General features: G+C 44.2%; 1 protein-coding gene across 2 annotated transcripts; it reads right to left on the reverse strand.

Moving 5' to 3' along the window:
• Nucleotides 1–2,653: 2,653 nt before the first annotated feature.
• arhgef15b (Rho guanine nucleotide exchange factor 15b) lies at nucleotides 2,654–14,165 on the reverse strand. 2 transcript variants are annotated; one of them, XM_076999920.1, is made up of 16 exons: nucleotides 13,735–14,165; nucleotides 11,679–12,187; nucleotides 8,725–9,552; nucleotides 8,566–8,614; nucleotides 8,431–8,483; nucleotides 7,838–8,100; nucleotides 7,026–7,186; nucleotides 6,707–6,859; nucleotides 6,344–6,473; nucleotides 6,073–6,147; nucleotides 5,512–5,604; nucleotides 5,126–5,280; nucleotides 4,778–4,948; nucleotides 4,428–4,513; nucleotides 4,090–4,194; nucleotides 2,654–3,707 (listed from the first exon to the last, which is right to left on the reverse strand). In XM_076999920.1, exons 2-16 carry the CDS (start codon nucleotides 12,103–12,105, stop codon nucleotides 3,541–3,543), a joined length of 2,916 nt encoding a protein of 971 aa, XP_076856035.1. In that variant the 5' UTR covers nucleotides 12,106–12,187; nucleotides 13,735–14,165; the 3' UTR covers nucleotides 2,654–3,540. The 2 variants fall into 2 exon arrangements, with proteins under 2 accessions (XP_076856035.1, XP_076856034.1); XM_076999919.1 differs by having other exon boundaries at nucleotides 8,707–9,552.
• Between the last annotated feature and the right edge of the window lie 518 nt (nucleotides 14,166–14,683).

Below are 14,683 nucleotides of genomic sequence, written 5' to 3' on the forward strand. Positions count from 1 at the left end.
TCTTCATACGAGAAAGAGACCTGCATTTTCAAGCCCTGCTTTTAGGAAGCGGATTTGAAGAGCCACCCTGGTTTGTTGCAGTTTGGTCAGCTTTATTTGTTTCTCTGCCAGGAGAATCTGCTTCTGCTCTTTGAGTTTCTCATTTAAGAGTATCATAGTCATCACCATTAGTATTTCGCAATGGACACTTCAAGCTTCTGTGACTGCTGGCACTACCGGTGAGGATTCAGGTTGCTCAATAATAGGGCTGAGATCTAGAATAAATAAATTTCCTCTGTATTAGGTATAACTGGGTCATTTTCCTCCTCAATTGTAGGCTCATCATCCCCTACAACACCTTGAATACCATGCAGAAATTTAGAATTCTCACCTCCAATAATGTCCAGAACCACATCTGTTTAGTCACATTTCTTAAATGGTTTGTTGCCTGTTTGGGTGTTTTTTTGTTCAGCAAGGTTTTTGTGGCTCTGGCCATCAGATTTTTCCTTCTAAATTTCACCTGTTCCAAGGTCCTCTTCTGGCCAGACCCCACTGCATTAACATTCTGGGTGATTTCAACCCAAACATCTTTCTTCCTTTTGTTTGTCACCATTCCCACAACAGAACTTCCTAAAATTGAGGCAAAATGGCACTTTCCACCCTCCATTAGTGCATTGGTTTGTGCAACCATGAAATGATGTCATTTTGAGTCCATGGTTCCACCTCATCTGTGGTGGTGAACATAGTATTTGAAAGCATGATTGACTTAAGTGAACACAAGCATGTCAACTAATGAGTGGGTGGGTATTTGACGGCTATCTTGTATTAACTTCCTCTGAGGACTGACAGAGAGGCACTGACATGACAGGTTTTGTGCATCGCTACCATCATTTTGGTGCAAGAAGTTACCATCAAAGGATGTATATTGAGCGTGCAAAACCACTGGAGCAATACACCACTGAAGAACTGTATGCTCGTTTTCGCTTTGGGAATGCTGATATTAAGTACATTGCAGACCTTGTCAGGGCCAAACCTCAACGGAGAACCCGAATGAGTCACAGTCTGCCTGTGGAAGAACAGGTCCTCATTACTCTGCGCTTCTATGCATCTGGGACTTTCTACCAAGTTGTTGGTGACAATGTAGGAGTGAATAAATCAACTAAGTAATGCAGTGAAAGCTGTGTCAATTGCATTGGCCAGCCTGGTCAGTTTGTTTCACTTCCAAAGGATGACCAGGTTGCCCAGACCAAGCACAAGTTTTTTTCTTTTGGGGAACATGCCCAATACTATTGGAGTTATTGACTGCACTCGTGTGCACATCCAACTGGGTCTGTTCATGATACACCTGTTCTGAGGGAGAGTGCTTTACCCAGAGAGCTCCAAAGTAACCCACTAGATGCCATATTAGGAGACAGTGCCTATCCACTCCTACCATGGCTGATGACTCCTTTTCTTGCAGCAACAAAGCCTGCGCAGGCATGCTTCAACACTGCTCACTGCAAAACAAGATGTGCAATTGAGTGTTTAAATGGAGTTCTTAAGAGACGCTTTGTATGCCTTAACTATTTGCGAGTCGACCCACAGGGAGCATGCATAATACTTGCATGTATTGTCCTGCACAACATTGCTACCAGACGCAATGTCCCTCTCTGTGATGTTCATGCACCTGAGCTTGTTGAAGAACTAGATCGACCTCTGGTGTTCTGTCAGAATGAGAGACTGACTGGATGTGTAGTAAGGGATGCAAATGTTCAAAATTATTTTTGACAGGTTCATATCTGACGAATGTTTCTTTGACATTAATATGCAGTGATGAATGACAGTGACAGATGAGAAAAATGAATATTATTTTTGGGGAGGTTATTTCATGGGACCAAGATAATTTTTATTATTTACTATAGTGCAGAGACATTTATTATTTACTATAGTGAAACCTATGTCTACATTTCCCTAAATGTTCCCTTTTTTAACTTTAAAACTTTCATTTGAAAGTTTTATTACAATTTCTTCCTGAAATCCACCTTGAAATCCACCTTGAAATCCTACCCCTTGTTGGGATCTGTGTAATCCTGTTTTTTTGGATCAAAGTTATCCAAATCCTACTGAAAAGTTTTAAACAACAGAAACTTGAAGGTTTGATTAATTTCCAAATTAGGATATAATAATGAAATTTTTTAACAAAACACTTTAATAATGAATAATGTGTAGATGTGTTTTTATTATCATTGCAAACAGGATGGTAACGTTAAACTTACCACAGGGTGGCCACTTCAATAAATGCTAAAATGAGGGGACAGAAATATGACAGCAGCACACATTACAACCTTGACCAAAGTCTAAATAGGCAACAGAGCTGACCAGTCGGGTCTAGTAGTCTGAAATATAAAATTATTTTCCCATCACACTTTGCACCCTCTTGCAGTTTTTAAAGTCAGGCATAGTGTACACAAGGCATGAAACTGAAGTATTTGAAAGGATGCCCCAACCACACATTGGTATTTTTACACCATTGCAGACTGACTAGACCTCCAGCCAGACTGAACTGATGTTAGCTCTGTAGAGCAGAAGTCCTGTAGGAAGCACCTATGCTGGACTCAACAGGTCTTTCAGTGCTTGCACTTCCCTGTTGTATTGTCATCTTTTTTTTGCATCAATTAAAGAGAGGAGGCCACAGTGGATTCAGAATGCTGGTTTATTTCTGGTGCTCAGAGTGCTGTGCATCTTTTGGGTATAAAAAACTCAGTTCCATCACCCAGCCTGTATAATGTGAACTCAGTGGGGGTTTCAAAATGCCAAAGTCCTTGTTCCAGGACACCTTCAGGACGGGCCTTTTACAACACACTACCATGACACGGATCACCATTTCAGCATTAAGATGGGATGTCCACATATTAATTATCTCCTGATCTCAGCCAGGAGGCAGACAAAGGAAAGGTCTTTCTTCCAGTATCAGTGCCCAAAGGCGCCACCAGCCTGAAATGAATCACATTCTTGTAGCAGTGTTCTTATTTTTAATATGAAGATACAAGTCTGAAGAAAATTACCAAATGTTTAACCTGGAAAAAACAACCTGTATATTACAACAAAAAAAATGTAAATAAACTACATCAGTATTAGTATAGACACACCTTGCAGACATAAAAAAGCAGACACACCTAAACACACATTCATACACACATTCACGTGCACACACGCTTGTATAAATTGACACCATTTCTGAGAGCAGACATCCATACCTTTGTCTTATAAACATTTCAGTAGAAAATCAGTAAGCACACGAGGCCAGCAACTGGCTAGGGGACATTAGCGTGACAACAGTACAGACTGGAGTGGTCTGTGAAAGGCAGCTCGGGTCATGCTCGGGTCAAACCAGGCACATCTGTTCTCCAGAACCTAGGACATGGTCTTGAACACTCCAAACAGGTCTTAGTAAAACATCTGTGGTGGTTTTACACTGTCAGCGTATGGAGTAGAGGCCCAAAGTTCTCAGTCTGGCTGAGAACGCCTAATCTAGCTATTAATGGTCTATGTATGACTGGCTCTGAAAGAGTCCATGTCTGATTATGAAAGTGTCCGTATCTTATTGGTCACATTGCTAGCAGCCTGGATAACACGGTAGCGTTCCCGCAGGTTTCGTCGCCGAACATGTTCATTGGTGATTTCCAAAACATTTGCAACAGGAAACCAGCCCTTCTGACCATCAGACATCCGAATGCCTTGATACCACCCTGATCGAGCAGAGAAAAGATGGAAGACACAGGGAATTGTACAAAAGGTTAGCATGAGGCCAGATCAGTTTCAAAGTCTGATATAAGGATCTGAATATAAGAAACAATGCTACCTTAATTACCTAGTCACTTAAACACCCCATACTGTCATTCAGGAGAAGGTTACTACCTCAAAATCACAAATACGAATCTAAATAGTATTATTATAGTATATGGAAATGAAAATCATAAGATCTAAACAATCTATAAATAGATCTATATAAAAAAAAATCATTAGTGGAACAATGAACAGATTACAGAGCAATAATAATTCTTATTATTTTGAGGGGTGTGAGGTTCATCAGATATTCTACACTGGTACTGGAGGTGGAATGATGCTCACCCTCATTTGTTTTACGAATGATGTTGATAATCTCTGGGGGCTCCAGATTTAGCTCATCGGTCTGCTTTGCCACATACTGCTCAACACACTGGACTTGGGGACAGTCTACACACCACACACACACACACACACACACACACACACCCACTTAGGAGCATGAAAAACAAATGCACATATCTAAGAAGCTGTAACTGCTATGTCAGCAAACATCTGCTCGGCTAAACACCTGAATATTATTTAGACGTTACGCACGAAGAAACAATCAAATCTAAAATCTAAATCACACACACACACACACACACACACACACACACACACACACACACACACACACTTACCCCAGTCTTCATATATGACATCATCCTGGTCTCTGTAAGGATCATTAGGGTTGGGAAATGCTTCAAGCCATCTGTGCATGTCAGATCTGGGTGGAGACACAAACGACCCCGCTTGGCATCTCACGTTACCCAATCAAACGGCCCCGCTGAGCATCCCACTTCAGCCGGTCTCATACAGCACATACCACTCCACCAACTGCAAACAACCTTGTGCTCGCACCGCCTAAAAATACCCACGCTACCATCACCTCCCGCAGGAGCAATCGAAAAACTGCCCATACGAAAGAAAGTTTGCGTTTAACGATTAGAATGTCGGCGCTGAGAGGGTGTGTGGACACCGCCATGCTCACTGTGAAGGGGCCTTCAGGAGTCTGTCCATCATGCGTCCCTGGTGGTTCTCCAGGAGCGTGAGACTAAAGCAGTTCTCAAAGTTCGTGTTGGCCACGTCCTCGCGCATGGTCTGTTCCTGCACCTGCACCAGGGAACGGTGGGCGTGGTCCATCACCACGTAGCGTTCTGGCCTGCAGGACGCAGCACACGGGGGGGGGGGGGGGGGGGGGGGGGCTGCAATTACACACCTGCTCAAGTGAATGAAGGACAGTGTTAAACATGGAAGTCCTTCATTATTAGGCTCAGGAGATCCTTTGTACCACCATTCATCCTCACACCATGAATGATAGTGGGGAAAAAGGCTTTACCCCTTCTTGTGGGTGATGACGAGCAGGTCGTTGAAGAGGAAGAGGTAGATGGGGCTGAATTTGGGTTTGAGGTTGAAGAGGGTGCCGCCTTTTGCTATTTCCTGTAGCTCTCCTCGTTTCTCCAGGAAACGGTTCTGGGAGATAATTGGCACTGCCTGAAGAGATTTAAAACAGAGCCTTGTTATAACGCATTGTAAATTAAACATTTAATTAGCTTAACAAACAAATAAACATTTTACAGGAAATATACATTTATCGAATGTGTCCCATGACCTCTGTTTAGGACACCACCTTTCTGCTGTAAGAACACTGGTTGCTTGTAGAAGAAGCATCAAAGCACAGTCGTGTTAAACATCAAAGAACCATCACATCAAACATCTACGCACCTTCAGCTTGTCAAACTCCAGCTTCTTGTTGATGTCAATGAGCTCCTCCACCTGTTTCATCTTTCCAACCTGGGTGTTGCACTCCGATATAATCTGTGTTTGTGCATTTATGTTTGTTAGTGTGAGTATGTGTGTTCATTTATTTTTGTACACGTGTTTGTGTATTATGTGAACGTGTGCGTGAGATAAAGGAAAGCAAGAGAGAAGAGAAATTGGGCATTCATGCAAGATATGTTGGGCACAGCAGTGGTGGTTCAAGTCTGAATTTCACACCGTCTTCATCCATAATTAACCCTGAAAGAGGACAGTACATCTTTGCTTCTATGCATATTCACCCATCTATTGCTCACGTGCACACAATACTGACCTCCTACAGGATCATTACTGATCTCTGACAATATTCTCCCTTTAGGTTTGTCAGCTCTTCCTCAGCTCTTCCCAACCCCTCCCTCTGTACTGTCCATGGGCCGTTACAGTGGACAACGGACTGGTGTGCAGAACACTGGCTCAGCTCACCACTGGTCGTCATGGGAACACCGGAACCAGGAGGAGGAAGTTTACCTTGGACACGGAGGCCAGGGCCTTGGAAGCAGACTCTTCCTCCTTTGTTCCCTCGGCTGTTCTCTTCAGGATGTTCTAATAACAAACAAAGGTTAAATCGGGTTGTTTGTCCCGAGTGAAACTATGCAGGTCCATGCAGGATATGTTGTCCGTTTCCAGCTATTACTTGCACAGTCACAAGGAACATTGGAGCTCATGGTCTGCTCAGGCCTGCCAGAGGAGAACCGCCCAGCAAACGGGCTACGTGTGTGGAACGTGGTGGAGCGTCTACCTCAATGAGGATCTTAATGCGTGTAATTCGCTGGAATGGCAGCAGCAGGAAGGAGACGAACGGCAGCCGTTGGCATTTAGGGGCATCCTGCAGACGGGCGATGATGGAGGCAAACTGCACATTGGACTGCCTGCAGGAGGAAGCCACCCATAACTCATTAGAGCTCACACGGCAGATAGCTGGAAGAAGGACGTGCCGACGTGAAGCCGACCGTCCTACACCGTTAGAAATATCCGAGCTAGCGGGGGAAAACGGGCGACATTCACTTTCAGGTTCTATTGTGAAGATGTTTGGGACAACAACAGGATGAAACTGGTTGGGTGGTGCGTGTATGCATGAGCAGACTGCAGAGGGCATCCTCACATGAGTGAGCTGTAGGTCTTCTCTTGGTAGATCTGGTTACGGACATAGTCGATGTACGCAGGGAAGTTGTGCTGCGCATGGTAATTGATGATGTCGCAGATGTCTGTGATTTTTAAACTTTCATCCAGTCTGTCCTGCAGGTCCTTAAGAAACCTGACAAATTCAGCTACATTTAAATGACCATTCACCCTTCATAGCAGCCAGCCAGTATTCAACAATATGACTGCAGCATAAAGTAGTACAACACAGAGGCAGAAATATTCAGTGTGAATATAAAGTCCGTGAGTTTTGTAAAATCTGAACAAAGCATCTCACTTACTTCTCACTGACTTCTCGGATGCGAAGGATGTTGGAGAAGAGGGTTCTTTTGTCTCTGTTAATAAGAGTCTCATTCAGTTCTCGTGAATCCAGAAAATGATCCGTTAAAACACGTAGGGAACGCAGATAGGACAGCTCCGACGTCAACACTTCGAATATGCTCTGGACACACAAGCAAAATCAACATGCAACACAATGCACACCAATGTTTACCCCATGCATAAACCCACAGAACATGCCAAAACAGATTCAATTAGGCCCCTCTAATTGAAACCCAGCTTAGTCAAGTCTGCCTTCTCTGACCATCAGTGTTTTCCTTATGCTTATAAAAGGTCCAGCATAGTAGCAGTGCTGTATAAAAGATCATAGAAATACCCTTCCCCACGTAGTCAACACATTCACCTCCTTGTAACCTGCACTTCAGCCCCTCCCCACCTCCTGCACTTCAGCCCCTCCCCACCTCCTGCACTTCAGCCACTCAGCCCCTCCCACCTCCTGCACTTCAGCCCCTCCCCACTTCCTGCACTTCAGCCCCTCCCCACCTCCTGCACTTCAGCCACTCAGCTCCTCCCCACCTCCTGCACTTCAGCCCCTCCCCACCTCCTGCACTTCAGCCACTCAGCTCCTCCCCACCTCCTGCACTTCAGCCACTCAGCTCCTCCCCACCTCCTGCACTTCAGCCCCTCCCCACCTCCTGCACTTCAGCCCCTCCCCACCTCCTGCACTTCAGCCACTCAGCCCCTCCCACCTCCTGCACTTCAGCCACTCAGCCCCTCCCACCTCCTGTCCCTCCGCCCCTTTTGCCTCTCCCACCTCCTGGTACTTGCACTCTTCTGGGGTGAGAGTCTGCAGGATCCCGCTCTCTCGGACGGCAGGCAGGTCCTGCCACAAGGTGCTCTGCATCAGAGAGGGGACAGGGCTACTCCTGGGCCCCCCTGCTCCTGTCCCCGAGCTGGCTGTGACGCGCGGGTGCTCCATCTGGTAGTCCACGCTGGTCTTACTAATGTTGCGACACACCGTCTGACGACGGATCTCCTTACTTATGTATGACTCAGTATACATCTGGTACAGAAGATCTGCATTGTTGACAACAGAGGTTGGGAGGAGGAAGAAAGGATCAAACTGTGAATACAAATTATTATTATCCATTATTAATATTATCCTATTCTTAACTAATTTATTTTAAATGTTTTATAAACAATTCTAATCCGTACAGCAGTGAACTCCCTAAATTTAGAATGAGACTCAGAAATGAGTCAATGACAACAATCTGGTCAACTCATTAGGTCCATTTTGTACTCCATAATTGCACAAATTATGTGCCATTATCCATGATATCCATCCTTCTGCTAACATTACCCTTGATATTTCGAACACTGAATCATCAAACTCTGAAGCATGCGTACCCTCTGGCATATGGGCCTCCACGTCGAGGGACTTCTGCCGAGTGAGGACAGGTCTGGGAGAGGGAGAAGTTTCAACGAGTTAACACACACCTCAGAATGCAGAGCGGCAGAAACGATGGAGAAGAAGTGAATTACTTTTGCTCCTGCTTTTCCACATCCCCTGCTGCACCTCCATCACCTTCGTCTTATTTTAAAAGAGAAAGTACAAGAATTGGACATCACAAACCAGTGCACAACACACACACACACCACTCGTTGGCTTTGTGACTGCCTCACCGTGGTGGCATGTCGCACCTTTAGAGCTGGAGGACTGGTTACTGAGGCGTCTATCGTTGGCCTTTACTGGAGGAGGCAGGACTGGCCTCTGTGGTTTAGGGCTGCGTGGTGGGCTGTCATGGACTGGGGGCAGTGTGGGGACCGGGGACACCGGAAGCTGAGGTATGGTCCTTGGGAAGCGTGGCGTTTTGGACTTATCCAGCGGCACCCGGGGCGGAATGGCAGGAGGAGAGCTGTCTGCTGCTACTTTGGAGGGCCGCTGAGGTGGGATTAGAGGGACCTGAAGAGTAATGTCACAGATTTCTCTGGGGGGAGCAAGCACATCTAGCGTAGCTTCATAAATGGATTCCTCCTCAGAAAAGGACTGGGCCTTGCTGGGGCTGGTCTGGGGGAGGGGGTTGAAGGAGGTCAGGGTGACATCTGAACCAGGGTCAGACCTCCTCCTCAGCTGCCCCTCTATGAGGTTCAACGTTGCCTGAAACCTCTCTTTATTTGTAAGCGGGGCTTCTTCCTCGTGGTCTTCCTCCTCCGAGGACTGACTCGTCGTCTCCACATACGCTTCGTCATTTTCGTCCGAGTCGCTCGTCTCACTGTGGCTCTCCTCTGGTCTCTCCTGGTGGTCCTCCTCCAGCCTCGGCTCAGCCTGGTGGTCCTGTGCCATCTCCTTACCCTCGTCTTCCTCGTCAGACATGGGCACCCATACCAGCTTCATGCCAGGCCGGTGCAGGTGGCACACGCAACTGCAAGCCCGGCCGCACTGTGGCTCGGCTGGCGGGGTGGGCTTCTGCTCGGGCTGGTCCGGCTTGGGCCCTGTACTCTGCAGCGCCACCTGTCTGCCATCAGGAGCTGGAAATGAGCATGAAAGACATCACTTCACTTACATGAACATTAAACACAACCATTATAGTCCTTCATGGCTTACAATAGGATCTGAAACCAGAAGAACAGAAGACCTAGTTCAGACAAGTACCACATTTAAGGTCCGGCAGCCAGCTCAAGACGAGAAATCAGGACATTTTTCTGAATGACTACTCTGCAAACAATGAGTCACCAAGCTTTATAAGTATATTAACTAAGTCCAATGTGTCAAGGCAAACTTCCACGCTGTTTCTTGAGTGTATGCAAACTGGTGAAAGTTGGTGAAAAGCCACTCCCAAAACATCAAGTCGATAGTGAAATCTTGAATGCTTTGTCCGAAATATCTTAAGATGTAACCTGTGTGTGGTTATATATACATACACACACACACACCCCTCTATAATAAAACACTCTATAAATACCAAATATGATACATACTAACATCCCCAACTAAGAAGCTTTCAAAATGTTCCAGTCATCTGCAAAATGCCACCATAAACCAAAGCAAGAAAGAACATTTACAACAAGATTCAACCAAGACATTAGCCAGTGAAGCTGGCATTAACCTCATGACCTACCAAATGTTGACTCCACCTCCCCAGCATATAAGCAAAAGGGTTAATGCTCTGCTCACCATTACCACTCCACATCTCCTCCCTCTGATTAGAGGTGTTTGGCTGTTGTCCCACAGTGCTCTTTTAGCTATTTATCAGTGTTGCTACCTTCTGCTGCACTGATCCATTGTGTTGTGATGATCTGTCTTCAGTTACAGCATCAAACATTTTCTCTGATCTTGCAAAACCATTTCTTTAAAAACAAACATGTAGGCAGAAGCAGAGCAGAAAGGTCCGAATCCGGAGGTTATCTGACAGGCTTCGCTGTTTGAGTTTACAACTGCTGAGCTACACAGTCTAAATATTGTAGGTGGGACACACAGTATATTTAAACCATGATTCAAACTCTATAGGCTAAAGTCACACCAATAAACCTATAGACATAAAGAAGAGGAAACATGGTTTACAGTCCTTGGTGCAGCCTCACAGAGTCCTTTGGAGATGTTCTTTAATTCTCACCATGTTTAATCCCATCACAAACCAGTTAAGGGTCACAGTAAACAAGTCATACCCTAGACTGGTTTTAGACTTACGAGATTTTGGTTAAGTACAGACTCTAAAGCAACCGGTGCACTTTTTTTGCCAAATTTCCAAGATTCTATAGTTTGACATATAGTTTCTATAGCATGACACTCAAATTAGACAGAGTCAAATTACTATAGAAAATGCATTATAAATCTTACATCAGGATGCAATCTGGAACTTTCTGAGAGTTCCTTGGCCAATGTTGTCACTGTGAACTGTGCACAGCTCTCTCATAGATCAGAATATAATATTATTGTCTTTGCATAGGTACAATGAAATTACACTTGCCCTATATGTGCTCTATATTTTATACCTCCGAGGTCCCCCAGTTATTTTAGATAACAAGCAAACATGCAAAACAAGGCCACAGAATGCAATCATACCCCTCAAGTCTCATACGCTGCCTGCAAGAATCACAAATTAGGAACAGATCTCATACCCAACCAATCAAATCTCAAGCATCACAAAACACTCCATCATGATAGCTGACATGAAGATGTTATTGCTTTTGCTGCATTTGATTTGTTGCTGTGACCACAACAAAAGTTGAAATGTAAATAGCAAGGGCTGAGCCATTCCACCACGTTAATTGTAGATTAGCCAATGAGCTGTGCCAATGATTAGATTAGCCAAGTCTCCTCCCCCAGCACCTGACAAATATTATAAGGCCAACTACACCACCCTCTCATGCCTGACCACCCACTCCCAAAATCTTGCTTGTTGGACAAATGTACCTATGGCTCAATAAGTGATAAAGAGACTAACCTTGAGTGTTCGCTGCACCCTGAATCAACAGCATCTAGATAGGTCTAGATAAGCGCATAGCAAAAAAAAAATCCTGTTTTCTTACATTATGTGAAATGACTAGAACATGTGATCTCAAATAAGACATGAAAGCTGTATTATACACACAGTACATTTTTGGTGCCTTCTGTCTAGACAGCTTGTAATTAACAAAACGAAAAAAAACCCTACCTGATTTTCTGTCTTCTTTGACATCAGGGATTACGGCACATTCTTGTCCTTTGGCAGCTACTATGGTTGCGTTCTTCTCTTCCTGTTCGGTTTGCTTCTTGAGTGTCTGTCTTCGCTTCAAAGGCAAGGGGGGTGCCTGGTCAGCCCGGCTCTTGTTAGGGATCGAGACTTTGGTCCTGGGCTTGACCGTCGGGGCTCTTTTTGACCTTCTTCTGGAGCCTCTGCTGCCTGTGGCGTCGCTGGAGGCCTGTGCGTCTGGCTGGTTGAACTTGCTGACTATCTTTAGTATATTCCCAGAAATCCTAGCCGGCGTGGCCCTGACCAAGGGAGGGCTCTCCGAGGCGCCATTGGAGGATTTTGAAGGGAGAGGAGGCTTCAGTCTGACCTCTGGTTTTGGGGGAGATTCCACAGTCTGTGGAGCAGACATCTCTCTAGATGTGGACTGTGCTGTGAGATCTGGTCAGCATCAGGCCAGACGATGGAGCCACTTGCGGGTTTCTACATTCATCCTACAAGAGGCAAGCGTTTCAATGAAAGACAAAATACAGCAAAACATTTAAAGCAAAGGAGTAGTCAACATTGTGGTATTAGATATTATATTTCTATTCCATTTCACTCCCAGGTCATATTTTCCCCCCTGCTTCTTTATGTTATGGAACATCTAGTGACCTGGGTGTTTGATATTGTGTACTAAATCCATTTTCAGCATGTAGGGCATCTACTGTATGAACCATATATTGGTTCATTTGAGGACTACAAAGGAATTGACTTCTTGTGATCTGCAGAAAGATGTAAATAATAATAATCACTCAAATATTGTGTACTATAAATGACATTTCTCCATTAACATTGCCTTTAGTCTTGGTCTATTACACTTTATAGTCATCAACCTCCATGAAGGTTCACTTTGGCTAATTATGTTGGTATAATAACTATAAAATCATTCTCTTGTGACCATTACCATAAACTGCATTTCAATTACCTTTGCGGAAAGCTTGAGGAAGCGGACTACAGATTCAGCAGCATTACACTGAACTTTACCTTTACACATCGGGTATATTGCACATCTTAAAGCAAACAAGCATATTTATGTTTTGAGTCCATTTAAAGAGTCTCTGAAGATTACAGAACAACACAGACAGCATGGAAAGTCTGTCAATTTGGTTTTCCTGGTCTAGCTTGCCATACTCAAGGAGTTTTGAGAGAGGAAATGCATGTTTCACCTGTTGTTTCTGACGTCAACAACTCTCCTCAGACTGAACTTTGGAATTTTTCCTTCTCTACCTACTCATTTCTCAAACAGACCCAGCAGGCCTAACAGGTTCCTGTGTGGTGCAACGCTTTTTCAAAATCATGCAGCCATACAGATGCATAGGATTTCTTTTAGGCTTCCTTTGAAAACAAATGCCTGAAAAAGGAATTTTCTCCCATTTCCTCGTTTTCTGCCTTCTTCTCATATTTAGACACATGTGCCCCTTGTATATCTCTATATAACTGCACAACGTTACATTCCTTTGTACCTGTCCTTTTCTAAGAAGCCATGTACAACCACTCCCTGATCCACTTTTCAAAAAACATGCTTGGGACACTGCCCTGGAATATCCACCTTGCTTACTGCTGTGGATTTTGTGTTGCTTCTCAGGTTCCAGAGTGTTTCAAGGTAGCCCTTTATGCATGTCCCTGGCTTTATCTTCCAATATTTTTCACATCAGATATTTTGGGGGTTTAAAAAATATATATATTTATTTATTAGTCCAGCCAAAACAGATTAGACATTTACATTACAATGCTTAAACGTGCATTCAGTGTTATCCACAGTGTACTGTGCATAAAATGATTTGCTGGTAAAATAAAATGACAATTAATGTATTAAGTCGCTTCTTCTATGTGTCAGTGATTCAAGATAAGTAGGTGGAACTATAAGTAGTTATTTGCTTTGCTTTGCAAATTAATTACTGCATAATACATTCTATGTTGACAAAACACAACAGAAATTTCTAAAATCACACACATCTCAAAGCAGGGCAATTGTAATCATTAATCAACAGATACTCACCCGGTGTGTTCAATCTTTCTTTTGGTCATAAGGTGCATTGAAACAAACTCCGGTGACGGAAAAACATTTCAAGAATCATAATCTAAATGACCACATTCATAAAGTAACTATTATTTTGTTAGACAAAAACGTATCCGTGGTCAGTGGGGGGGAAACTATTCATTTATACGTGTAGCTCCAACGCAAATATTTCTTTAACATGCGACAGCGTATCCCAACAGCCGAAATTTCATATCCAACAAGGCTTGATCATCCCTTCAGCGCACGGACCTTTTGTTCATTCGTGGAGCGCTCGCGCCTCGTTCCACGCGCATCCCCCGGTCTTTGTTTTCCAGCTCGCGTGTGTGTGACGAATAGCCGGTGAGGGAAATAAGCCGTGTGGACGACACCGAACTGAACAACGTTGTCCCCTCCCGTTTTACACCGCCTCGCCCCCGGCCCATCTAGTCCTTTATGTTGCACTGCACCGTGATACGACAGCGCCCCCCTGAGGCAAATGTACTTGTTGCACAAGTCCAACCTCGTAAACATTAGCCCTGTAATCATCATTGAACTAAATTATTTTGCTCATTATATATTAGCTGTATAAATAGCCTTTCTTTTGTTCATTATATATTTGTACCATTATATTCGTTATATTCTCTTTTCTATATAAGCGTATAGCTTATATATGTGTCAGTTTTCTTTTTTTTTTGTAACAGTCACTGGTTCCGTGACCCGTGTCCCCTGCACTTGCAAGCACAATTATTTCATGGTGGGGAAAAGACTGAGAAGTTACACGTTAAAGTGTAAGCGGTCTAATGACAGAAACAGGACGAACAGCAAGGAGTTAAACTTGTTTTGTGTTGTGTGACTGCACATGAAACCTTGACTCCACTTGCCTGTTTTAGCGGGTCAAACATTCAACACACGCCCCACCTTTCAGAGTAGCTAAATATAAAGTACATGT

The sequence above is a fragment of the Brachyhypopomus gauderio genome, chromosome 3 (genome assembly GCF_052324685.1).
Source record: "Brachyhypopomus gauderio isolate BG-103 chromosome 3, BGAUD_0.2, whole genome shotgun sequence".
Classification (NCBI taxonomy): Eukaryota; Metazoa; Chordata; class Actinopteri; order Gymnotiformes; family Hypopomidae; genus Brachyhypopomus; species Brachyhypopomus gauderio.

Bases quoted from the DNA above. Each gene is read 5' to 3' on its own strand.
- arhgef15b (XM_076999919.1), bottom strand. From the start codon at position 12,105: ATGTCTGCTCCACAGACTGTGGAATCTCCCCCAAAACCAGAGGTCAGA. The intron at 9,553-11,678 runs GTAGGGTTTTTT...GCTCATTTCCAG, and splicing joins CAAAGAAGACAGAAAATCAG to CTCCTGATGGCAGACAGGTG. The intron at 6,474-6,706 runs GTGAGGATGCCC...TTCCTCCTGCAG, and splicing joins AAGACCTACAGCTCACTCAT to GCAGTCCAATGTGCAGTTTG.